This window comes from Diaporthe citri (assembly GCF_014595645.1).
Source record: "Diaporthe citri strain NFHF-8-4 chromosome Unknown scaffold_2, whole genome shotgun sequence".
Taxonomy (NCBI): domain Eukaryota; kingdom Fungi; phylum Ascomycota; class Sordariomycetes; order Diaporthales; family Diaporthaceae; genus Diaporthe; species Diaporthe citri.
Genome location: NW_025064847.1, coordinates 2347004 through 2365069, shown reverse-complemented (window position 1 = coordinate 2365069; position 18066 = coordinate 2347004). Strand labels below are relative to the sequence as shown.

Here is an 18066-nt window from a genome sequence, read left to right as displayed (position 1 = left end):
GACTATGATCCGTGTTGGAACTGCAATAGTCTACCTAAATACTTTGGAAGATGGACAGGTTTTGGCGCCGAAGTTGTAGCAGGGAATGCTAGTTGGAGAATATGCAGGATCCACGACGAGGTCGTCATATGTGATCAGCGAGCCGGAGTGCGACTTGAGATCAGGCACGTCTCCGTTTTTCTTTGCTACCGTGAATCGACTTGAATAACTTGAGTAGAGGTAGAAGGTCAGCTCTGCTATCTGTTAGGAAGAGTACGTTTCTCAGAACTCACTAAGCTTGAGAGCAATTTCCATTTACATAGGTTGTCTCGATGACACCTTCCACGGCATAGGTTTTGTCCAGGTCCGTCTCGGAGTACACCGTCGTAACATTGGGAAAGTGATCCCAGATCTTTGACCCATCAGTTGGCATTAGGTATTCCTTAAGTGCGACAATATCTGCAACCCCAACAGCTTTATTCCCAAGCACAATGAGAGCACCTTGCGGAGTGAAGAAATTCGTGAACGAGGTTGTCGCGATCGCATCTTCCGTCTCGGCATAGAGACTGCAGCAATCATATGTATTAGCCAGAGTAGTATTACTGTAAATGGGGTGCAGTTACGCTTGAAGGAAGCCTTCGAATCCTGATTCGACTTCACTTGACGGCTGATACAGATCCATGTCTACAGCGGTCGCCTTGAATTTCAGAAAAGGCAACACAAAGACTAGCGAGAGAAGGAATTGCATATTGAGAAGTTAATGGTCGAATAAGCTCTGGTGGTGCTGATAGACTATATGAGTTGAGGTAGCGACGGTGGTGGACAAATCAAGAATTGTGCCTTGGTCGTACTGATTCTAACCCACGGATCACCCGTCTTTAGAGATGGAAAAATTTTCGTGACGATCGTGGGGCGAAGTTGGGCGCTGGTCATCATAAGTGGGTACGTCGAGTGTAGTGACGTTGAGCATCTACTTCCAGCAGATTTTTAACCCAGCAGTTGGTGTCAGGGATCAACGTCACATGGGACCCTTTGGGCCCGAAGGGCCCCAAATGCCAAGAGAAATAGCCACTATTTAGAGGCTTCCGCGCAGCATACGCGCCCTTAGAGATACTTAAATCTTAGGTTTAACTATTTGGCTGGCTTATAAGGGCTATTTAGCCCTATCACTCTACCTATACACCTTATTTTTAATAGTTTAAACCTCCGCCCCTTTTAAGACGTAAATTAATAAGGCTTTATAAGTATGCTATAAATGCGCTATAAAAAAGCACCATTTGCAAAAATAGAATTTATAAAAATGTTATTTGCAAAAGCATATTAATTTTTATAAAAGCTATATAATAAAACCTTATTGCTTTTATAAAAGCTAATTATATATAAAGCTGCAAAAATGCCGTAAAAGCGCTATATATAAGCATTGCTATAAGAGCATATTAATTGTTATAAAAGTATGCCGTTTATAAGAATATATTACTTATAAGAGCGTTATTTATAAAAACGCCGCAAGGGCGCTTCCTAAAAGCTATATATTTATTTATTTTAAGCTAATAATTAAAAGCTATTACACAATAAACCTTTAAAAAGCAAGTTATATAAGCTTAATTAAAATAAGGTAAGATAAAGTTATATAGCGAATAAACTATAATTACGCTATAATAATAAATGTAAATCTCGCTAAGCTTTATATATTTAGCTGCTATACCCTTAATAAAAAAGCTAGCTATTTTGCATTAAACAGAATTATTATTTTAAAAAATGCTTAAAGGCATTATATGAAAGCAGCGCTTAAATAACGCAAATAACGCAATTTTATATTTAAAGAACTTTATATTTAATTTAATTAAAAGTATTATAAGAAAGCTATATATTTAAAGTTAAAGCTGCTTATTTAAAGTAAAAATAATATGAAAACGTTATAAGAAAGTAAATTATTTAAAGCAAGGTTATTTAAAGCTATATATTTAAAAGTGCTTATTTAAAGCAAAGATATTGTAAAAAGGCGGCAGCCTTAAATTAAAACTATAAAAAAGAAAAGTGTATAATAATAAAGAAATGCAAAAAAAATAATAAACAATTATAAAAATAACTTAATTAAATTAATATTTTATAAACCGCCCTTTGGCTGGCCCATAGGGGCTATTTGGCCCTATCACTCTACCTGTGCACCTTATTTCTGACAGTTGGCATGAGATACTTTTGATTGCGATAATTTCTGCAGCCCCCGTAGCTTTGTTCCCCAAAACAATCGGAGTCCCTCAAGGAGGAAAAAATATCTAAACATGTTAAGATGCTATAGTAATCCCAGTTGGTAGTGTGATTACTACGCCTGGCTGCTAAAGCTGTACAGTAGCAACAAATCTGAGACGGTGCACTGCGACCGCTACAAAATAACCAAAGCCACCAAAAGGCCAGACTTGTCCAGAAGACTTCTGGACAACAAATTATAGCCTATTTAGCTGTGCAGCCACACAATCCATGGAAATTGCAACATTCTTTTTCTTTACAAATGATGATTCGTAGGGGCGTTTCTTTCTCGGAGCAAGGGAGTCCCACACAGTTAGTACCACTTTTGGCCGACAGCAATGAAATATGCTTTTGGCTGGCCAATTCAAGCCGGCAATGATACATCATAAGCCACTTCGAGTCGTTCGCAGTCAGGCCCAACTGTGGCGCTCTTCGAACACCTCACACCCAACGAAAAGGGAAAGGGCAGTAGGCTCTCTGACCACTGTCATATACACTCATTCAGATGTTCGAGTCTCTGCTGATCCTGATGGATGATATTGACGCAGGGCGCAACCCAGATGGCGTCGGCGAGGACTTGCTGGTGACCGTTGAGCCACGCACCTGGCTCGGGGACTCTTTCCGTATCTTCGCCAGCATCAAGGTCATTCACAGGTCTGGCTTTAAATAATATGTTCCTGAATCATTCATTTTTAATAATTTTTTAATCATTCTAGTTTGTAAATGCATCTCCCTCAAGATTCCCTTTTCCATCACTGCTCACCGAGGTGCTTTGCGAATTCCGGTGGCTCTGTGTTACTACTTTTTAACTCAACATACGAGAATGCCTCCATGCCAGGGTTCATAAACATCTTCCCACAGTGTGTCACATGCCTTTCATTGTCATACCTCGCCTCTATCTTGACACCCGTGGTGTGAGATCTCTGTAATTTCCGCCAGTAGTAGAAGCAGTGCATGAAATGCCAGCGGGGAGTTGTCCAGAAGAGCTTGCCAGGTGTGTCTGCGAGATTGCCAACCTCCTCCAAAGTAAGCTCCATCGTGTGATTGGCATCCGCCCAGTACTGCCATCGCCCATCTGGTCCATCGCCGTCCTTGTCGAATTCGGCCACCAGATCTTTGTCCGTGCAGTGGGGAGGCAACCAGGCTGCTGCCATGGTGTCGTACTCGCAACCCAACGACTTGGCTTCCGCGACTGAGTCGCCACAGTCACAAGGTCCGGGCTTGTCGCTGACGAAGGAGTGACGGTTCGTCAAGAGTATAGCAGACCCAGCGAGGGCAATCAGGGAAAGATCTTTCAGGACCGAGATCCACTGTGGGATTCTTCTGCGCCTTTCTTGTACACGTAACGGTCGTTTCTGGTGTGCATGCTCATCGAGAAAAGGCTCATCATCCCCATGGGTGTTTTTTAGGCTGGGACACAAAGCGAATGTCAGAAACAAGGCGGAACAAAATATTATCATGTAATACTTACGTGCTGTAGATGGGCGACATCTTGCGTTTGGGAAAAACGTGAAAGCGAACTCCAGTTTGCGGTTAGAAATGGTAGAGAGAAAGGAAGCCAGCATGTATGTAATGTTCCTTTACTCGGAAGCTTTGCAGCGCAGACTGCCCTGGATAACCCTGACCCATGCGTTATGCTGGGGCGAATGCAAATCCAATTAGGCGGGATCAGCATTATTGCATTTTTGGAATTACGTTGACAAGCAACAATCAGCGCAATCACAATTGCCGGGATAGGCGGATCCGCCGAGCTCACGAGCATGGCCATGTCTCATTTCTTTCGGTCAAGCCTTTTTTTCCCGTTTCAAACTTTTCTCCACTATAAGCTGACTGCATATGTACCTAGGTATTGATCCATCTGATCCTGGGTGGAACACAGTGTGTCCGTGACAAGGGCCCATGCAGCTTACTGACCAGCTCAGAAGGATGTTATGCATAATGTCTACTAGGCGGAGCGTGACTTTGTACGACTCAACACCAGCCCTCAAGTGAGCTGGAAAGTCGGGATCCGAATATGGATTGGGCTCATATGGCAAACTTCATACGATATGCAGATAACCCGCGGGAATCCTGTGAGGCTGAGCCTGTTCGGTCCGAATACTTCGACGAGGCGATGTGCTCCTTCGCGCTGATGTGGTTGCATGGCTCCATCTGCGCGGTCACCTGCCTGAGATCGTTTCGAGACGTGCAGACGGAAGGATTATTACGTGGCAGGAAAGGATCAGGTCTGCTTATCTTCACCGAAAATTTTGATAATTTGGAATCGTAATCGATCACCATTGTTCATTGCGAGTTTGGGCCCCGGTGGAATTCCGTGATGCCCATCCACTCTTCTCATCCATGGCTGCGCCAGATGACTTGACGAACTCGCTGTCACCACCTGAGACACCAGACACTGCGTTACAGCAACATGGACACCAAGGTTCACTACATTCTGTCTTCTTGCATGGCCCTTGCGGCCGGTCTGATATTTCTCTTCGGCGGGAAGCAACAGCCTACAGCTTTAGAATGTACTATGAGCATGCATTCATGGTGTAAGTCTGTTTCCCCAAAAGTATCAGGTCTCGGCGACGACTGAACAAGTCCGATAGCTCCAGCATGGGATGCTGTTGACCAAAGATGGGAGACTTTCCAAAACGACTTCTCTCAAAAGTCCGTCTTCAGAGGCCAGCCCACGGCCACGATAGAAGCAGCATGGGATTCTATCTTGCCGGGTGAGTTCACGAGATCAAAACGAGGCGAGGGAACCTCTTTTCGAGACTAATCCATAACCTTAGAAAACCCTATTTCAATGTCCGCAAATGAAGTGGAATTTCCCCATGGGTTTGAACCAAGTTCTCTGGTTGCAGACAAATCCGGCAATTTCCTGGGTCATCTCGAGGTTTTCAGAAATTTAGCCTGTCTCAACTTGCTCCGCCAGCATACATTCAGAAATGACTACAATTATGAAAGTCTTTCGGCGTTCCAAGGAACGGAGGGAGAGATCATGGGCCGCTTGGATGGCTGCGTCCAGAGACTGCGGAACGTTCTGATGTGCGAGGGAGACGCCACTCCTTACCTGATCATGCTCACCCCGGAGAAGAAAGAGAAGGAGTCACCAGACTTTGACACGCTGCACTATTGCAAGAATTTCGACAGCGTTTTGAATTGGGCTAGAGCAAACGAGGTCCAGGAGAGCGTGGCGAGTCCGCCCCTTTATAGTTTCACATACGTATAATTGGTTGGCTAGATAACGTAGAATACACCGTGATTCGATCTCCTGATAGCTTCCAAAAATTTGTTTGACTTATTTGGTATTGCTTCAGAATCTGATATTTGAGGTTTGAACGTGCAATACGCACAGAGGAGTCTGGACTGGTGTAAGCTAATTACCTCAGCGGAGGAAACAACCAGGGGTGGTTTCCCACATCTCCAGCCCCTTATTTAGTCATCTTTCACCTTTATTCACTCTCCCATCTGCACACTTTAGATATACGGTGTTATCAAAGTCATCCCAAACTATCCAACAAGCGACCCGGCAATATGAAAGTCGACCAAGAAAAAATGAAAGGCATCACTTTCAGTGCCGCCGCAAGCATGCTTTGCGGCGTCATAATAGGCTCGACGCTCACACAATTCGTTTTCCCCCGTCCAGATTGGCGCACATGCCGCCAAATTGGTCTGGAGGCTAGTGCTACTGGAACCCGTCATGCAAACGAAGAGCAATGGAACAAATCCGTCCCGCAAGACAAGCCGCATTGTAAGCTCCAAAGCTCGAGAATGGAACCTTTCATTGTATTCACCGGGCCAAACTCTAGCGTTCGAGCTGCTGCACCAAAATGGCTACCCGAACGACCTGCAGACACTGCGTACCTTAGGCACCCACGACGCCCGCAGTCCTTTCAAGGGCCCGCCCAAGAAGGAGGTCGACGAGGCGTGGTCCAAATACTGGCAGGTGTGGATGTTCAGCGTTGGCGAGGACGCTTTCAAGGCCTCCGTCCCGCAGCACTCCGAATCAGCCGTACGTGTCCATGACAAGAAGTACGACGATGGCAGCGCAAGTCCCCGTTATCTTGCAACTTTCGAGGCTACGCATCAACTCCATTGCCTATACAATCTTTTTCGAGCATCGTACCTCGACTACTATCCGGATGAAAAGAAGGACTACGATGCAGACCCTGCGCAATGGCATGCGCGAGTGGACCATTGCGTGGACATACTCCGCCAGAAACTTGCCTGGTAAGCTTTCCGCCACCTTGGGCAGTCAACTCCCCCAAGTTGCTCGATTTTCTGACTCTCTGGCGGATAAAAGTGACCGCGATACCTCGTTGATTACCTACAATTGGGTCAAAGGCAAGAAAGGACCGGTGACGAACTTTAACGTGCAGCGGATCTGTCCGCGTTGGGAGCATTTGGATGAGTGGGCCGCGAAATACGAGGTGACAAGCATTCCCACCAAGCCGGAACATGCTGTGCAACTAGATAGTATTCCTTAGTTCAATATTGGGTTAGCGGGGTAAGCATCATCGATGGTGATTAGGCATGGTGGGGCCCTAGCCAGAAACTGAAGAATAAGCGCTTGCCCGATGAATCTGGGCATTTTCGTTTCAGCATTCTTTCTTGCAGTCTTGTCGCTTTGTTATCAGCAAAGCTTTGTTGTCTAGGTTCCGCAAAGAAAAAAAAAATGGATGACCTAGAGACGAAAGAGCTCCTGGCTTCAACTTCACAAGCGTCACCTCATTTTGAAATCTCCAGCCGGCACTACATTCGGAGGGAGCGGCACATCGCAAGCTTGATAGTTTCGTCCATTCTCACCTTCGTTATAACTGCCATATCGTGTTGGTTTCTATACCAACCATCCACGCCCAACGCAGTGAAGGATCCCTCAACCAATTTGTACTGTAAGTTAATTCAGGTAGCCTTGTGAACAAGCACAAGGCGGTAATTAACAGGCTTCTGGGGCTGTAGCTCCTGCAAATGAATACGTGGAATACATCCCGCGCGTTTTTCAAAGGAGTCGCGGGGATGACAAGACTCCATTCCAGGGTTGGCCCACAGACGAGATCGATAGGACTTGGCAAGAGGCTTATGTCCGTAAGTCAAAACTTCTTACGTCCCTGACGGCTTTCAGCCAGTACTGATTTTACCAGCCGGAATCGTTTCTGTGATAGATGGCAAGACGGCGTCCTTGCTACCAGAACAAACCGAGCGTCTGGCGGTAAAAGGCAGAGAGGACCAATTTGTGATGACTCTCGACGTTTTTCACCAGATGCACTGCCTGGATGTAGTAAGGATGGCTTTGTATCGTGATCGGTACGACAAACATTTCTACTTTCCAAATGGAACAGTAGACTATTGTAAATGGTTGCATGTTGGTAAGTGCCACACAGTCCCTTTTCCTTTGGTTGTTTTGATGTATCAGGAGCTGATAAAGATCGCCATCTTAGACCATTGCCTTGACCAAGTACGCCAAGCGTTAATGTGTAGCGCAGACGTCAGCGTTGTGCACTACGCCTGGAGCGACATCGTGCAGGGAGTCCGGCCCAGAGTTGACAATCAGCACACGTGCAGGAACTATAGTAAACTCCTCGACTGGGCTTCGGAGAGAACCATTCCTGAGACTGACTGGCACCCAAGTCGTCGTGTTATTATCGGTGAAGATGGAAACTTTGAGATCCAGCAAGGCAGAAATCATGCCGTGGACAGTCAGGGAGAGTGTAACGGGATTTAGGGTCTAATATTGCCAAGTATAGGAGTATAGAATGGCTTCAACGCGCACTTACATCACCGCACTGCATCTTCAAATTGAGCCTAAAAATTATATTGAACAGGATCATAATTTGCCATCAACCCTCTTTTAGCTAGGTGAGATGCATTGAAACAGTATGATTACTTGGGTCTTGTAATGATATTTTACGTCTTTAAAATTAAATCTACAAGTTTTGGGAACAGATTGAACTACTAGTATCAAGTCGACCTGTGAGACCAATTGAGAATAGTGAGCTTGTTTCCTAATCCGGCGGCAGAAGATCACGGCTCAAGACTCATTGCGATAAGAGGCACTGGAGTGGAAGAGAACACTTTGATATTAATTGTCTCTAATTGAATCTGTTTTCTCGAATTGGCCCCTACGCGCAACTGACAAGCAAAACAAATACTGCGCAAGCACTCATTGACAATCCAGACATTTCCCAACAATCAAAAATTCAACTCCCTGCAGCAACAGCTTAGCTGTGGCGAGAGCGGGTGAACCTATCGAATTTGGGTGGGTGGAGGAGCTAGTTACAGTCTCGCGGTCAACATCTCCTCGCATTCAAGGTCGGAGTCACACCAATTAGACTCACCTGTCGAAGCTGGTCTTCCTTACTCATCGTACTCCCCGTAGTTCTTGGTCCAAGGAATAGCGCATCGCTTCACAGTGGCACCGTCCTCGTCGACAGAGCTGACGCAGGCGCGCTCATCAATATCGCGCTTCGCGTCGTACTCGCCATAGTTCTTGGTCCAGGGGATGGCACAACGCTTGACGTTGGCTCCATTCTCATCGACAGAGCTGACGCAAGCACGCTTGTTAACGATGTCGCGCTTCTCGTCATACTCGCCGTAGTTCTTGGTCCAGGGAATGGCGCAGCGGCGCAGCTTGGTGCCGTCCTCCTCGACAGAGTTGACACAGGCGCGCTTCTCGTCGTATTCGCCGTAGTTCTTGGTCCAGGGAATAGCACAACGCTTCACCTTGGCTCCGTCCTCATCGACAGAGCTGACGCAAGCACGCTCGTCGAGGACCTCACGCTTCTCGTACTCGCCGTAGTTCTTGGTCCAGGGGATGGCGCAACGCTTGACGACGGTGCCGTCTCCATTGGTGGAGCTGACACAAGCGGGAGCTGCCAGCACGGAGGCTGAAGCAGAAAGGACGACGGCAAGAATGCTCAGCTTCATTGTGAAGTTCAAAGGGCTTTTGATATTCGAATAAGTGAAAATTGAGAGGCTTGGAATGAGTACTACAGAGCGCAAATGCTGAGAAAACAGAACACGTTGATGGTAGCAGAGACGATCCTTTTGTATTCGGACATGGGAGAAAGTCGTCTCGTTGTACCCGAACCTTTCGCAACGCTCATTCCTGCTGCGTTAGCCTCATCCTGGCAACTTGACTCCGTAATGCGCAAGTGCAAACCAACACAGCAAACACCCAGCCTTCGACCATCCTAGTCTCATTTGGTCGTTCTTACCACTATCTATTACCGTGAATCCAATTCCAACCCAGTTTATAAGCATATGGTACACTTTCTGGAATAACGCAAACCCCTTCTAGTGCATCTCAAAGAGTTATGCATCATGCACTCACTCATAACGCATCGCATAAATATATCGAATGCGATTGTGCGGGCCGCTGAAAGATCCATACGGATGAGGTCGTAGTAAGATACCTATTTAGGTAATCACCGAAAATGCTGCTTCTAGGCCCACTGCATCACTTACTCACCAACTTACTCGTCTAAGTAAGGTTAACAGTCAGCTTATCTTGCCGGAGGATTCGTGGGGTAGCAAGATGAGTCCGCAGTAGTAGCACATGCATGCTCTTACACAGTGTTTAGCCAGGTACCCTTAGTGGTGACACGTCGAAACCCCAGCCGAGTCAGCATTGTTCAGCTAGGAATCCAACCAGGGCCACCCAGCCGCTCCCGAAGGAATACACAATGCAATAGTGGGTCTTATCCACAGCCTTGCCCTCTACCTCCACCGGAGGCATCTCCGGCGATCCTCGGTTGTGAAACTCCCATGGACGCTCTAGGTATTACTCCTCCAACAGACTCGTTCGTAAAAGGAATCACTCGGTCCTTTTTGCTAGATCCCAGCTTCATGGAGCGCCGGCCCTAGTTAATCGAAGGATCGAGCTTGGAAAATGCCGCACAGCAAGCGAGGAGTGAAATGGGTTCCACAACCGGACATTGGCGCGGATGCCTGTCCAGGTGGATGAAGGCGGTATGCATCTATCGCAAATCAGATTTCCAGCTGCCAGAACTCCTTTGCCTGATCAGCGTATGGTCCTCGTCCTGGACTTCGGGCGTCTCGTTCTACGTCTGACCGAACGAGGCGAGGCGATCTGTCTTCCAAGAGCTGCGACCCTCAGCAGGAAGCAACATTCTGTCATCCATCTGATCAAAGCCGCTTCCCTGTGACTTCTTCTTCTTGGCTCTGCATCCCTATCAGAATACCCCAGGTCGTTGCAGCACTGGCCTTGTCTGTCATTCTCAGTCAATTTGGTCGCTCAAGTGTCTCCTATTTCACACAAGACTATCATGGCGCCTAATCATCACTACAGTCAACTGGTGCTGAATACCGTTGATGAGGAAGTTGAAGACAGCTTTGAATCTACCGAGAAATTGGACGACCTTACCCAAGCACACACTTGTCATAAATGCAAAAGACACATTTGGCCTTGGGCAGCAGCGTTGACTTTGCTCTGTCTTGTATCCCTGCTTGTCCTCGCTGCCATCACTCGGTCGCCGAGTGAAACTGAGTGCATGGAAAAGCTCTCAGTTTGGTGTAAGTGCCATATACTGAGGTCAAAATGTTATTCAGCATCCTGAAAGCAAGTTAGCTCCCGCTTTCGAAGCCGTGGAGTATGTCGATGTCCAATTCCAAAACAGCTTCTTTGAAGAATCAAGGTACAGGGGCCGGCCAACGCCAGAGATAGAGAGGGCTTGGTTTGATCTTTGGAACTGTGAGTATGATGCATCTGCACCGTCCGAGGCAAAACTTTTGGCTGCAAACATGACATCTGACTCCGGCAGTCGGCCCTGTGAATATCCCGGTAGACAAGCTCGGCGCCTTGAACAAGTCGGAAGACGACGACTGGCAGAGAACGAAGACTGAGTCGGGCGGAGGTGTGATTGGGTCATTGGAAGGTAATCACAATCCTTTGCGGAAAAGAAAAGTGATCGTCTACAATGAAGACTGCTGACATATGGAAGTTTTCCACCAAATACATTGTCTAGATTTTATTCGCCAATACACGTACAAGGACGAATATGACTACAGCGCACTACCGAGCTTTGACGGTTCACCACGGCTCGTCCGAGAGGCAAGTCAAACAACCCGATCAGGGTGGGTGCGGAGTTAGGTCCTGGAAGTAGCTAACAGCAACAGCATGTCGATCACTGCATCAATAGTCTGCGGATATATTTGCAATGTGCGGCAGATGTGACACCGTACCTCATGAAGCGGGACGCACAAAAGCCTTTGGGCATCGACCCGGACTTCAACACGCAGCATAAGTGTCGCAATTTTGATGCAATACACGCGTGGACAAAACAGCACGAACTCCAGACAGATGATTACCAGAAAGATATAGAGTGAAGTTGGCTCTGGTGCCAGGTATTCGTCAGCACTTAGTGGATAAAACATGAGTTACTCAATAGTAACAAGTCTAAAATAAATGGGTTATAATAAGCAATTGCTCTGTAAATAAATTCGCCTTGGAGAAATGTGTTCGGTCTTGCTGGCGCATTGAGACTCGTTGTAAACTTGGGTTAATCAGATTTCTCAATGATAGCCCGCCACCTGAAGATTATTAAGTCATCACGACCTTGGGACCAAGGTCAGTCAGCTAGAATTGGTTCCCTCCTCAGGTACCAAGGATGACTATGAGGTTTCCTGGGGCGCTGAAAATGGACCAAGGCACTTTTAGGACATTTGCAACAGTTCCACAGATTCATTATGACAGTAGATTCTCGACTGGTATACCTATACGGCTATTCCCTGCCTTTGCTGTTTCAATTCGGCATTTTCTGATAGAAGTCGCTGTGCAGTCACGGCAATGCTAGTTGATGGAAGATCGATCAGCCGCCAAAACACATCTGCAACCCATATAACCACAGCAACCAACACGAAGTAGCCTGCGGCAAAGCCTACGACGTATCTCCAAACAACTTGGGTGCCAGAAATCTTCCAGAAGAAGGGGAATACTGCGTAGCCAACAGTGTGAACCAGCGGGCCGTGGACAATGTAGAGACTAAAGCTTATTTTCCCCAGATACTGCAGCGATGCTGAGTTGAGCAGCTTGTTCACCGCGCTTTTCCCCACTTCCACGTGAGTGACCAGAACGATGAGAAGCATGCCTCCTAGATTTGGAAGGAACCGAAATGGTGCCGGGTCAGAGGAGGAAATGAGGCGAGAAAGAAGCTGATACCCGGGTGTACTCCCCATGCAAAAGTCCGGAGACGACAATAAGTACAGGCTCCCGAGAATGGCTACAGCTCTTGTGGCTGCGAGTAGAACACGATGACTTGGGTGTCGACGTGCAGTCTGCTGGGCCCCTTGCGCCCGGCAAGCGATTGAAGTATCCGCTGTAAGGAGGCCTGCAAAGAAGAGAGCAACATCCCAACGGTCAAGCGAATAGACGTAAATAATGGTAGTTGCCATAAGGAGCCTCCGAGCGATCGGCTTCATGGAGAGATACGCCGGCAAGACGAGGAAGACCGCGAGTGAACATCTGAATTCGGCGGGAATTGTCCACAGATGCACGTCGTATGGATTGTTGAAATCTCCCCACCAAAAGACTCGGCACATTTTCCACGTCTGGTGGAGCCAATCCAACACCTGAGCCCCGAGGGATCCCATCCTTTGATGATGAGTTTCTTGGATGACTGGAATCCAATGCGAATGGAGGGCGACTTGGCGTCCCGGCTCATATGCACCCAGCTGGATCGCGGCCATAGTCACCATGGTCGCAAATATTGGAGGGAGATAAAGACGGATAGGTCGACGGAGCAGCCTTGCGGCGGTGGTCGCTGCCGCTCTGGAGGGCGTTGAATCCGAGAATGAAGTTGCCTCCAAAATCGGCTTGTAAGACAGCACGTATCCCGAGACAACGAAAAACACAGAAATTGGCCACGTGCCGCTGTAGATAAGCCGTAGAATGGGCAACTGGTGGAACCAACTTGTTCTTGTTTCCAGATCTTCGGGCCGTCCACATGACTGCATTGAATTGTACGATAATCCGTAGCCGTAGAAAATGAAAGACTGAAACGCGTAGAGAATGTGATAATTCATGACCGCGTACGCTGCAAGGCCTCGAAGCCCGTCAAGCGATGATGTTGAAGAAGGCCTCCGTGCTGAGGCAGATTGATGTCCGTTTCCGTCCGGCAACAAGAAGCTTGGTAGCAAGACGGAAAGCGACTTCCAAGATGTGCTTAGTGTATCGATGGTAGAACGCTTCCCTTCGCTCAGAAAATTTCCCTTTTCCTCGTCTTCCTCCATATGGTCCGACCGCGACTCCGATGTCATCAGTAGCTCTAGTTCATCTCCACCACGGTTCTTTGAGAACAGACGGAGAGGACCATGCGGAGCTGCCCACTTAAGAGGGTTGAACATGGCTGCAAACGCTTCAATTGTTTGTTTTGATTCCAACTAACTCCTTGCCGTAGCAGTGGTTCGGAAAGCAGTCCTTGCCTCCAGATGAGGCACAAGTAAGGCAATGGCGAAGTCTGGTAGTGGTACAATGCACGAGGATGGATCGATTGGCGCTGCCGCTGAGCTCAAAGCCAACGTTTGAAGGAGTCACTCCTGTCTCTGGCCTTAGTTGTCCGCCTGACTGTGAATAGGTAGCTGCGCAATGAGGACCAAAACTTCCAAGGTTGTCACTGTTTGGTAGGATCTGTGCCCACGCGCCTCAATTTGGCCGGGTTTTTTTTTTTTTTGGATTTCTTTTTTAGAACAAGGAACAGTAATGAAGATCGCTAGTCGTAAATCCACCAATTACTAGTATTCGTCGTGTGGAGAAGCTCGTACTGCCAGTTTCCGCCGTGTCAACTTGGGGTGCAAGGGATGCATATCGCAGAATACCCTGCTTAAACACAAAAGATCCATTACCATGTACCACCGGTGATGGTGTCATTCCCTGCTCACCTGAAACCCAGCGGTGAGGGGCCTGACCAACTGACCCTGGTACCCAGTGGAGCTGACCCTACTAGCAGGTGTGACTGTAATCCTGCGCTAAATTCTTACTGTTCTCGCTGACCGTTATCACTGGTAGTGAGATATCGAGTTATCAGGTAAGTTGGTTGAGGCAGGGTAAATGACGAGTCAAGGAAAGGTGCTCGTACTAGAGCTCCCAGGACCCTAGGCAGACCGGAACACGTTAACTCAAAAACCATACTGCAAGGAATCCTCGAACCTTGAGCTCTGTTGAGCAGACCATCTCACCGATGACTGATCATCGCCACTCTTCCTCCCCGAGAGTATTCTCCCTTCCACTCTTCAATATGTTCAGGATTTTCCAACGCAATGAAGCCCCATCATACACGTTGGTCAAGAGTCCCGACGAGGACGAAGAAAACCAGCCCAGTCCGGGTTCTTCTCAAGTCCTGCAAAGAGACCATCCATGGGCTGCCGTGGGGATCCTAGTGGCAAGCGGAATCTTGCTCTTTCTCTCAATCTCGCGGTACGCATATTACAGGACAAGTTACCTCACAGACACAGTTTGCACGCGTGAGACATCAGCCCCAAGTGAGTCAAGCCACCAGGTGCCAGTCGCCTACGGAAATCTTCGAAGGGTTAGCCGGTTGCCAGACTGACAGAAAATGTTCTGGCATCAGGTCCAGCATTGGAAGCTGTAAACTTGTACTGGACTACGTTCCGTGACGACTTTGAGCCAGACATTTACAGCGGCTACCCAAATGCAGCCTCAGAGAAAGCATGGGCTGAATTATGGGACTGTAAGTTTCCATTCAGATAGCCCTCAGAGCTTTGGGATCTGACACGAACTGAACACAGTCGGGGCTTTTGCTGTACCTGTGAGCATGCTGCCTGGGCTGAACAAGTCATCAGTCAACGGCGAGTTCCGAACAATTAACGATGGCTCAAGTGTTGGTGGTCTTCTTGAGGGAGCACATCAGATTCATTGCTTGGTGGGTACACCAATTCTCTTTCTCCCACACTCTTGGATCACTCATCGACACCTTGATGCTATTCACTGGGGATGGTCAGACGGATGCAAATACTGACAATTTTTGGCCCTCACGCTAGAACCTCGTTCGCCAATTTATCTATCGGGAGCACTGGGATTACAGCCAAATCCCGTCTTTCAGCGGTGGCGAAAAAACGCGGCGGCATCATGTAGACCACTGCATCGAGACACTGAGAACTGTGTTCATGTGCCAAAGTGATGTTTCTCCCGTCTTTTTTGAGAAAGTCAAGATAGGCTCTCAAGACAAAATGGTACCAAGCAGCTTGCCTAAGAAGTGCCGGGTGTACTCGGATTTGGTCAGTTGGGTCAGAGATCACTCAGTGTTTGATACAGTTGAATAAAACAGGGCACAAATCATGAGTTGTTGCATATCTGTGCTTGCGACAGCGGTGCGGACTACCCGCTAAGTGCATGCTGGCCAAAACAAATACTAGCTCCAAATTCACTAGCGAGCGACCAACGCTTCTGTTCACGCTTTTGTCAACGTGCCAACCGCCTTCCACTTCATTCCATTCCCGCCTTCGACGAATTCAACCGCGTAGCCATGGCCATTGCGAAACTCAACGTCCTTTCCGCCACCGCTGCAGATCTGCGGGACCTGTTACAGGCCAAACAAGTCAGTAGCGTGCAGCTGGTGAAGGCGTACCTGAGCCAGATTGCCGAGCACGATGCAGCGCTAAACGCATTCATTTGCTTGGCACCTGAGCAAAACATCATCGCGACAGCTGCCTTGCTAGACAAAGAGAGGCTTGAAGGCCGCGTGCGCGGAAAGCTACATGGAATACCTGTTGCATTGAAGGTGCGAAGCGGTTGCGAGCCCCACTCTCTTTTCTGAATGCTCGCGATCTCATTCTCACTGTCGGAAAGGATTGCTTTGTCAGCGCTGCAGATCTGGGAATGTCTACCACGGCTGGATCATGGGCGCTCGTTGGTGCCAAAAGCAACAAGAATTCCGCTATGGTGCAGAAAATGGTCGATGCTGGCCTTATCATACTCGGGAAAACAAACATGACGGTGAGAAAATCGATGGTCTCTTGAAACATTTATGGCCATACTAAGCCCAGCAGGAATTTGCGGGCATGAAAATGACCATGATGATGCCAGGGTGGTCGGCCTACGGCGGCCAGACTATCTCTCCTTATGCCGGAAAAATCGAGGATGGAGACACGATACTGGGCCACTCTGTAAGTCCCTGCTGGGACCGCACACTGTTACTTTTCCTCACGCGTTACTAGGCACCTGGGGGGTCGTCAACTGGGTCTGCTGTAGCAGTTGCCGCAGGGTTCTCACCACTTGCAATAGGAGCAGAGACCATTGGCTCCATAATCACGCCTGCGTCGCGGGCTGCCCTATATGCTCTCAAGCCAACAGTCGGGGTGCAAGATGTGGCCGGGTCGTACTCATTAACAGAGTTCTTTGACAGCCCCGGGCCGATGGCAAAATGCGTTGCAGACGTTCAAGCGCTGCTAGAAGTTATGCTGCGCAGAGACCTTCTTCCCAATGGGTTTGGGGAGTGGAAAGATGTCTCTGTAGGCTTTGCTGACCCACAAGTGTGGAAGATGGCTGGGGCAATGTGTCGGCAGCATGAAGGAACGGCGGAAGAAATGGTGAGTTTAGAATGGATTACGACGGCACGGACTTTGATTGACAAACGCTTGGCAGGAATCACAGTATATCTCATGCGTGGATAACCTGAAATCTACCGCCTGCCAGCTCCAGTACCCGATATCCATCCCAGACATCTCCGTCCTCACGGTTGATGAAGAGGACGCCATCATGCCTATCGCCTGTACGAGTTTACCCTTATTCTGGCAAAATTTGGAGTGGAGCTAATAATGAGAAGTCTGGGAGTTCAAGAACATTTGCATTCCCAGATTCCTTGACGCTTTTGACGAGTGTCCAGTTCGCAACTTGGAAGACATCGTCCTATTCAACAAGCAAAACAAGGACAAAGCGATGCCTGAGCGTCAGTTTCAGTCCCCCAGCCAATCTTGTAATTTGAGAGATGCTAACACACTCCCAGCCTATACGGAACAGGGCGACATCATCAAGGCGTTCGAGAACGTAGACACAGAAGAGAATATTGCACGACTCAAAGATGGTCTGCGCAAGAAAGCAAAATCTGTCCTAGAACCCGTCTTTCATGACAATGGGATCAACATTATCGCTGCCCCTTCTGATTCTCCGCTGTGCATTCACGCAGCGGCTGCCGGTAAGCACAGGGGCACCAAGAAGACACGACGACCAAGTCACCAAGCTAGAGGGACGCCTTCATACTGATGACACACTCTGCTAGGTTACCCGATCGCAACGGTGCCCTTGGGACAGCTGACATACAACCAGCGCCCTTTCGGGCTGTGCCTCATGGCTCGGGATGGATACGAGGAGGCTCTGCTCCAGCTCATGCATCTCTACGAGTCGGCGACCCCCCCTCGCCCGATTCCGCAGCGGTTGGGTCGCGCTTGAAGGATTACGCGATGAAATTTGCCGGCCCGGCGTCTTTCAGCTTCTTACAAGTTGGCGCATATCTTATGCAGTGAAACCTAAGGGTTGGGCGGATGCAGTGGATGCAATCCGTGTGGCGAGACTCAGCAAGGATAGGACTGTGCAAATGTGGCCCCGGGGGACATGCTAGCTCAAAGTCCATGCTAGCTAGCCGAGGCTGAGCTGGTGAGGGCCGTTGCATCCTATCTCGAGCCCATTAAGGAAGTTAGAAATACAACGACGGGTTACCGGACTTGGGTTCCTTTGAAGACTAGACTAGTGTAATGCGGTTGCTGAGCTTGAGATCCTGCAGCTCACTTGAGGGATCCCGAGTGGGCTGAAGGATCCGGAGACCACCATTCTAAGGTTGGCGTGAGTTTCGGCGCGATATCAGCGGATTTGTAGTGTATGGT

At 48.4% G+C, this 18066-nt stretch overlaps 8 protein-coding genes across 8 annotated transcripts; 5 read left to right on the top strand and 3 right to left on the bottom strand.

Moving 5' to 3' along the window:
* Nucleotides 1-30: 30 nt before the first annotated feature.
* On the bottom strand, nt 31-661 carry INS49_006282 (uncharacterized protein; the record flags this gene model as incomplete). Its single annotated transcript, XM_043167054.1, has 3 exons — nt 31-240; nt 299-545; nt 603-661. The coding sequence occupies 3 exons, from the start codon at nt 659-661 to the stop codon at nt 31-33; spliced, it is 516 nt and encodes a 171-aa protein (XP_043028198.1).
* Nucleotides 662-2731: 2070 nt separating this feature from the next.
* On the top strand, nt 2732-2949 carry INS49_006281 (uncharacterized protein; the record flags this gene model as incomplete). Its single annotated transcript, XM_043167053.1, has 2 exons — nt 2732-2880; nt 2943-2949. The coding sequence occupies 2 exons, from the start codon at nt 2732-2734 to the stop codon at nt 2947-2949; spliced, it is 156 nt and encodes a 51-aa protein (XP_043028197.1).
* Nucleotides 2950-2978: 29 nt separating this feature from the next.
* INS49_006280 (uncharacterized protein) lies at nt 2979-3717 on the bottom strand (the record flags this gene model as incomplete). The annotated part of the gene is made up of 2 exons (XM_043167052.1): nt 2979-3636; nt 3698-3717. The coding sequence occupies 2 exons, from the start codon at nt 3715-3717 to the stop codon at nt 2979-2981; spliced, it is 678 nt and encodes a 225-aa protein (XP_043028196.1).
* A 919-nt stretch (nt 3718-4636) lies between these two features.
* Nucleotides 4637-5443, top strand: INS49_006279 (uncharacterized protein; the record flags this gene model as incomplete). Its single annotated transcript, XM_043167051.1, has 3 exons — nt 4637-4760; nt 4818-4940; nt 5004-5443. 3 exons carry the CDS (start codon nt 4637-4639, stop codon nt 5441-5443), a joined length of 687 nt encoding a protein of 228 aa, XP_043028195.1.
* Nucleotides 5444-5748: 305 nt separating this feature from the next.
* On the top strand, nt 5749-6448 carry INS49_006278 (uncharacterized protein; the record flags this gene model as incomplete). The annotated part of the gene is made up of 2 exons (XM_043167050.1): nt 5749-5965; nt 6024-6448. 2 exons carry the CDS (start codon nt 5749-5751, stop codon nt 6446-6448), a joined length of 642 nt encoding a protein of 213 aa, XP_043028194.1.
* A 2120-nt stretch (nt 6449-8568) lies between these two features.
* Nucleotides 8569-9138, bottom strand: INS49_006277 (uncharacterized protein; the record flags this gene model as incomplete). The annotated part of the gene is made up of 1 exon (XM_043167049.1): nt 8569-9138. The coding sequence occupies one exon, from the start codon at nt 9136-9138 to the stop codon at nt 8569-8571; it is 570 nt and encodes a 189-aa protein (XP_043028193.1).
* A 5327-nt stretch (nt 9139-14465) lies between these two features.
* INS49_006276 (uncharacterized protein) lies at nt 14466-15510 on the top strand (the record flags this gene model as incomplete). The annotated part of the gene is made up of 4 exons (XM_043167048.1): nt 14466-14709; nt 14799-14918; nt 14977-15068; nt 15229-15510. The coding sequence occupies 4 exons, from the start codon at nt 14466-14468 to the stop codon at nt 15508-15510; spliced, it is 738 nt and encodes a 245-aa protein (XP_043028192.1).
* Nucleotides 15511-15713: 203 nt separating this feature from the next.
* INS49_006275 (uncharacterized protein) lies at nt 15714-17635 on the top strand (the record flags this gene model as incomplete). The annotated part of the gene is made up of 8 exons (XM_043167047.1): nt 15714-15968; nt 16037-16183; nt 16237-16353; nt 16405-16776; nt 16832-16958; nt 17013-17135; nt 17193-17381; nt 17466-17635. The coding sequence occupies 8 exons, from the start codon at nt 15714-15716 to the stop codon at nt 17633-17635; spliced, it is 1500 nt and encodes a 499-aa protein (XP_043028191.1).
* Between the last annotated feature and the right edge of the window lie 431 nt (nt 17636-18066).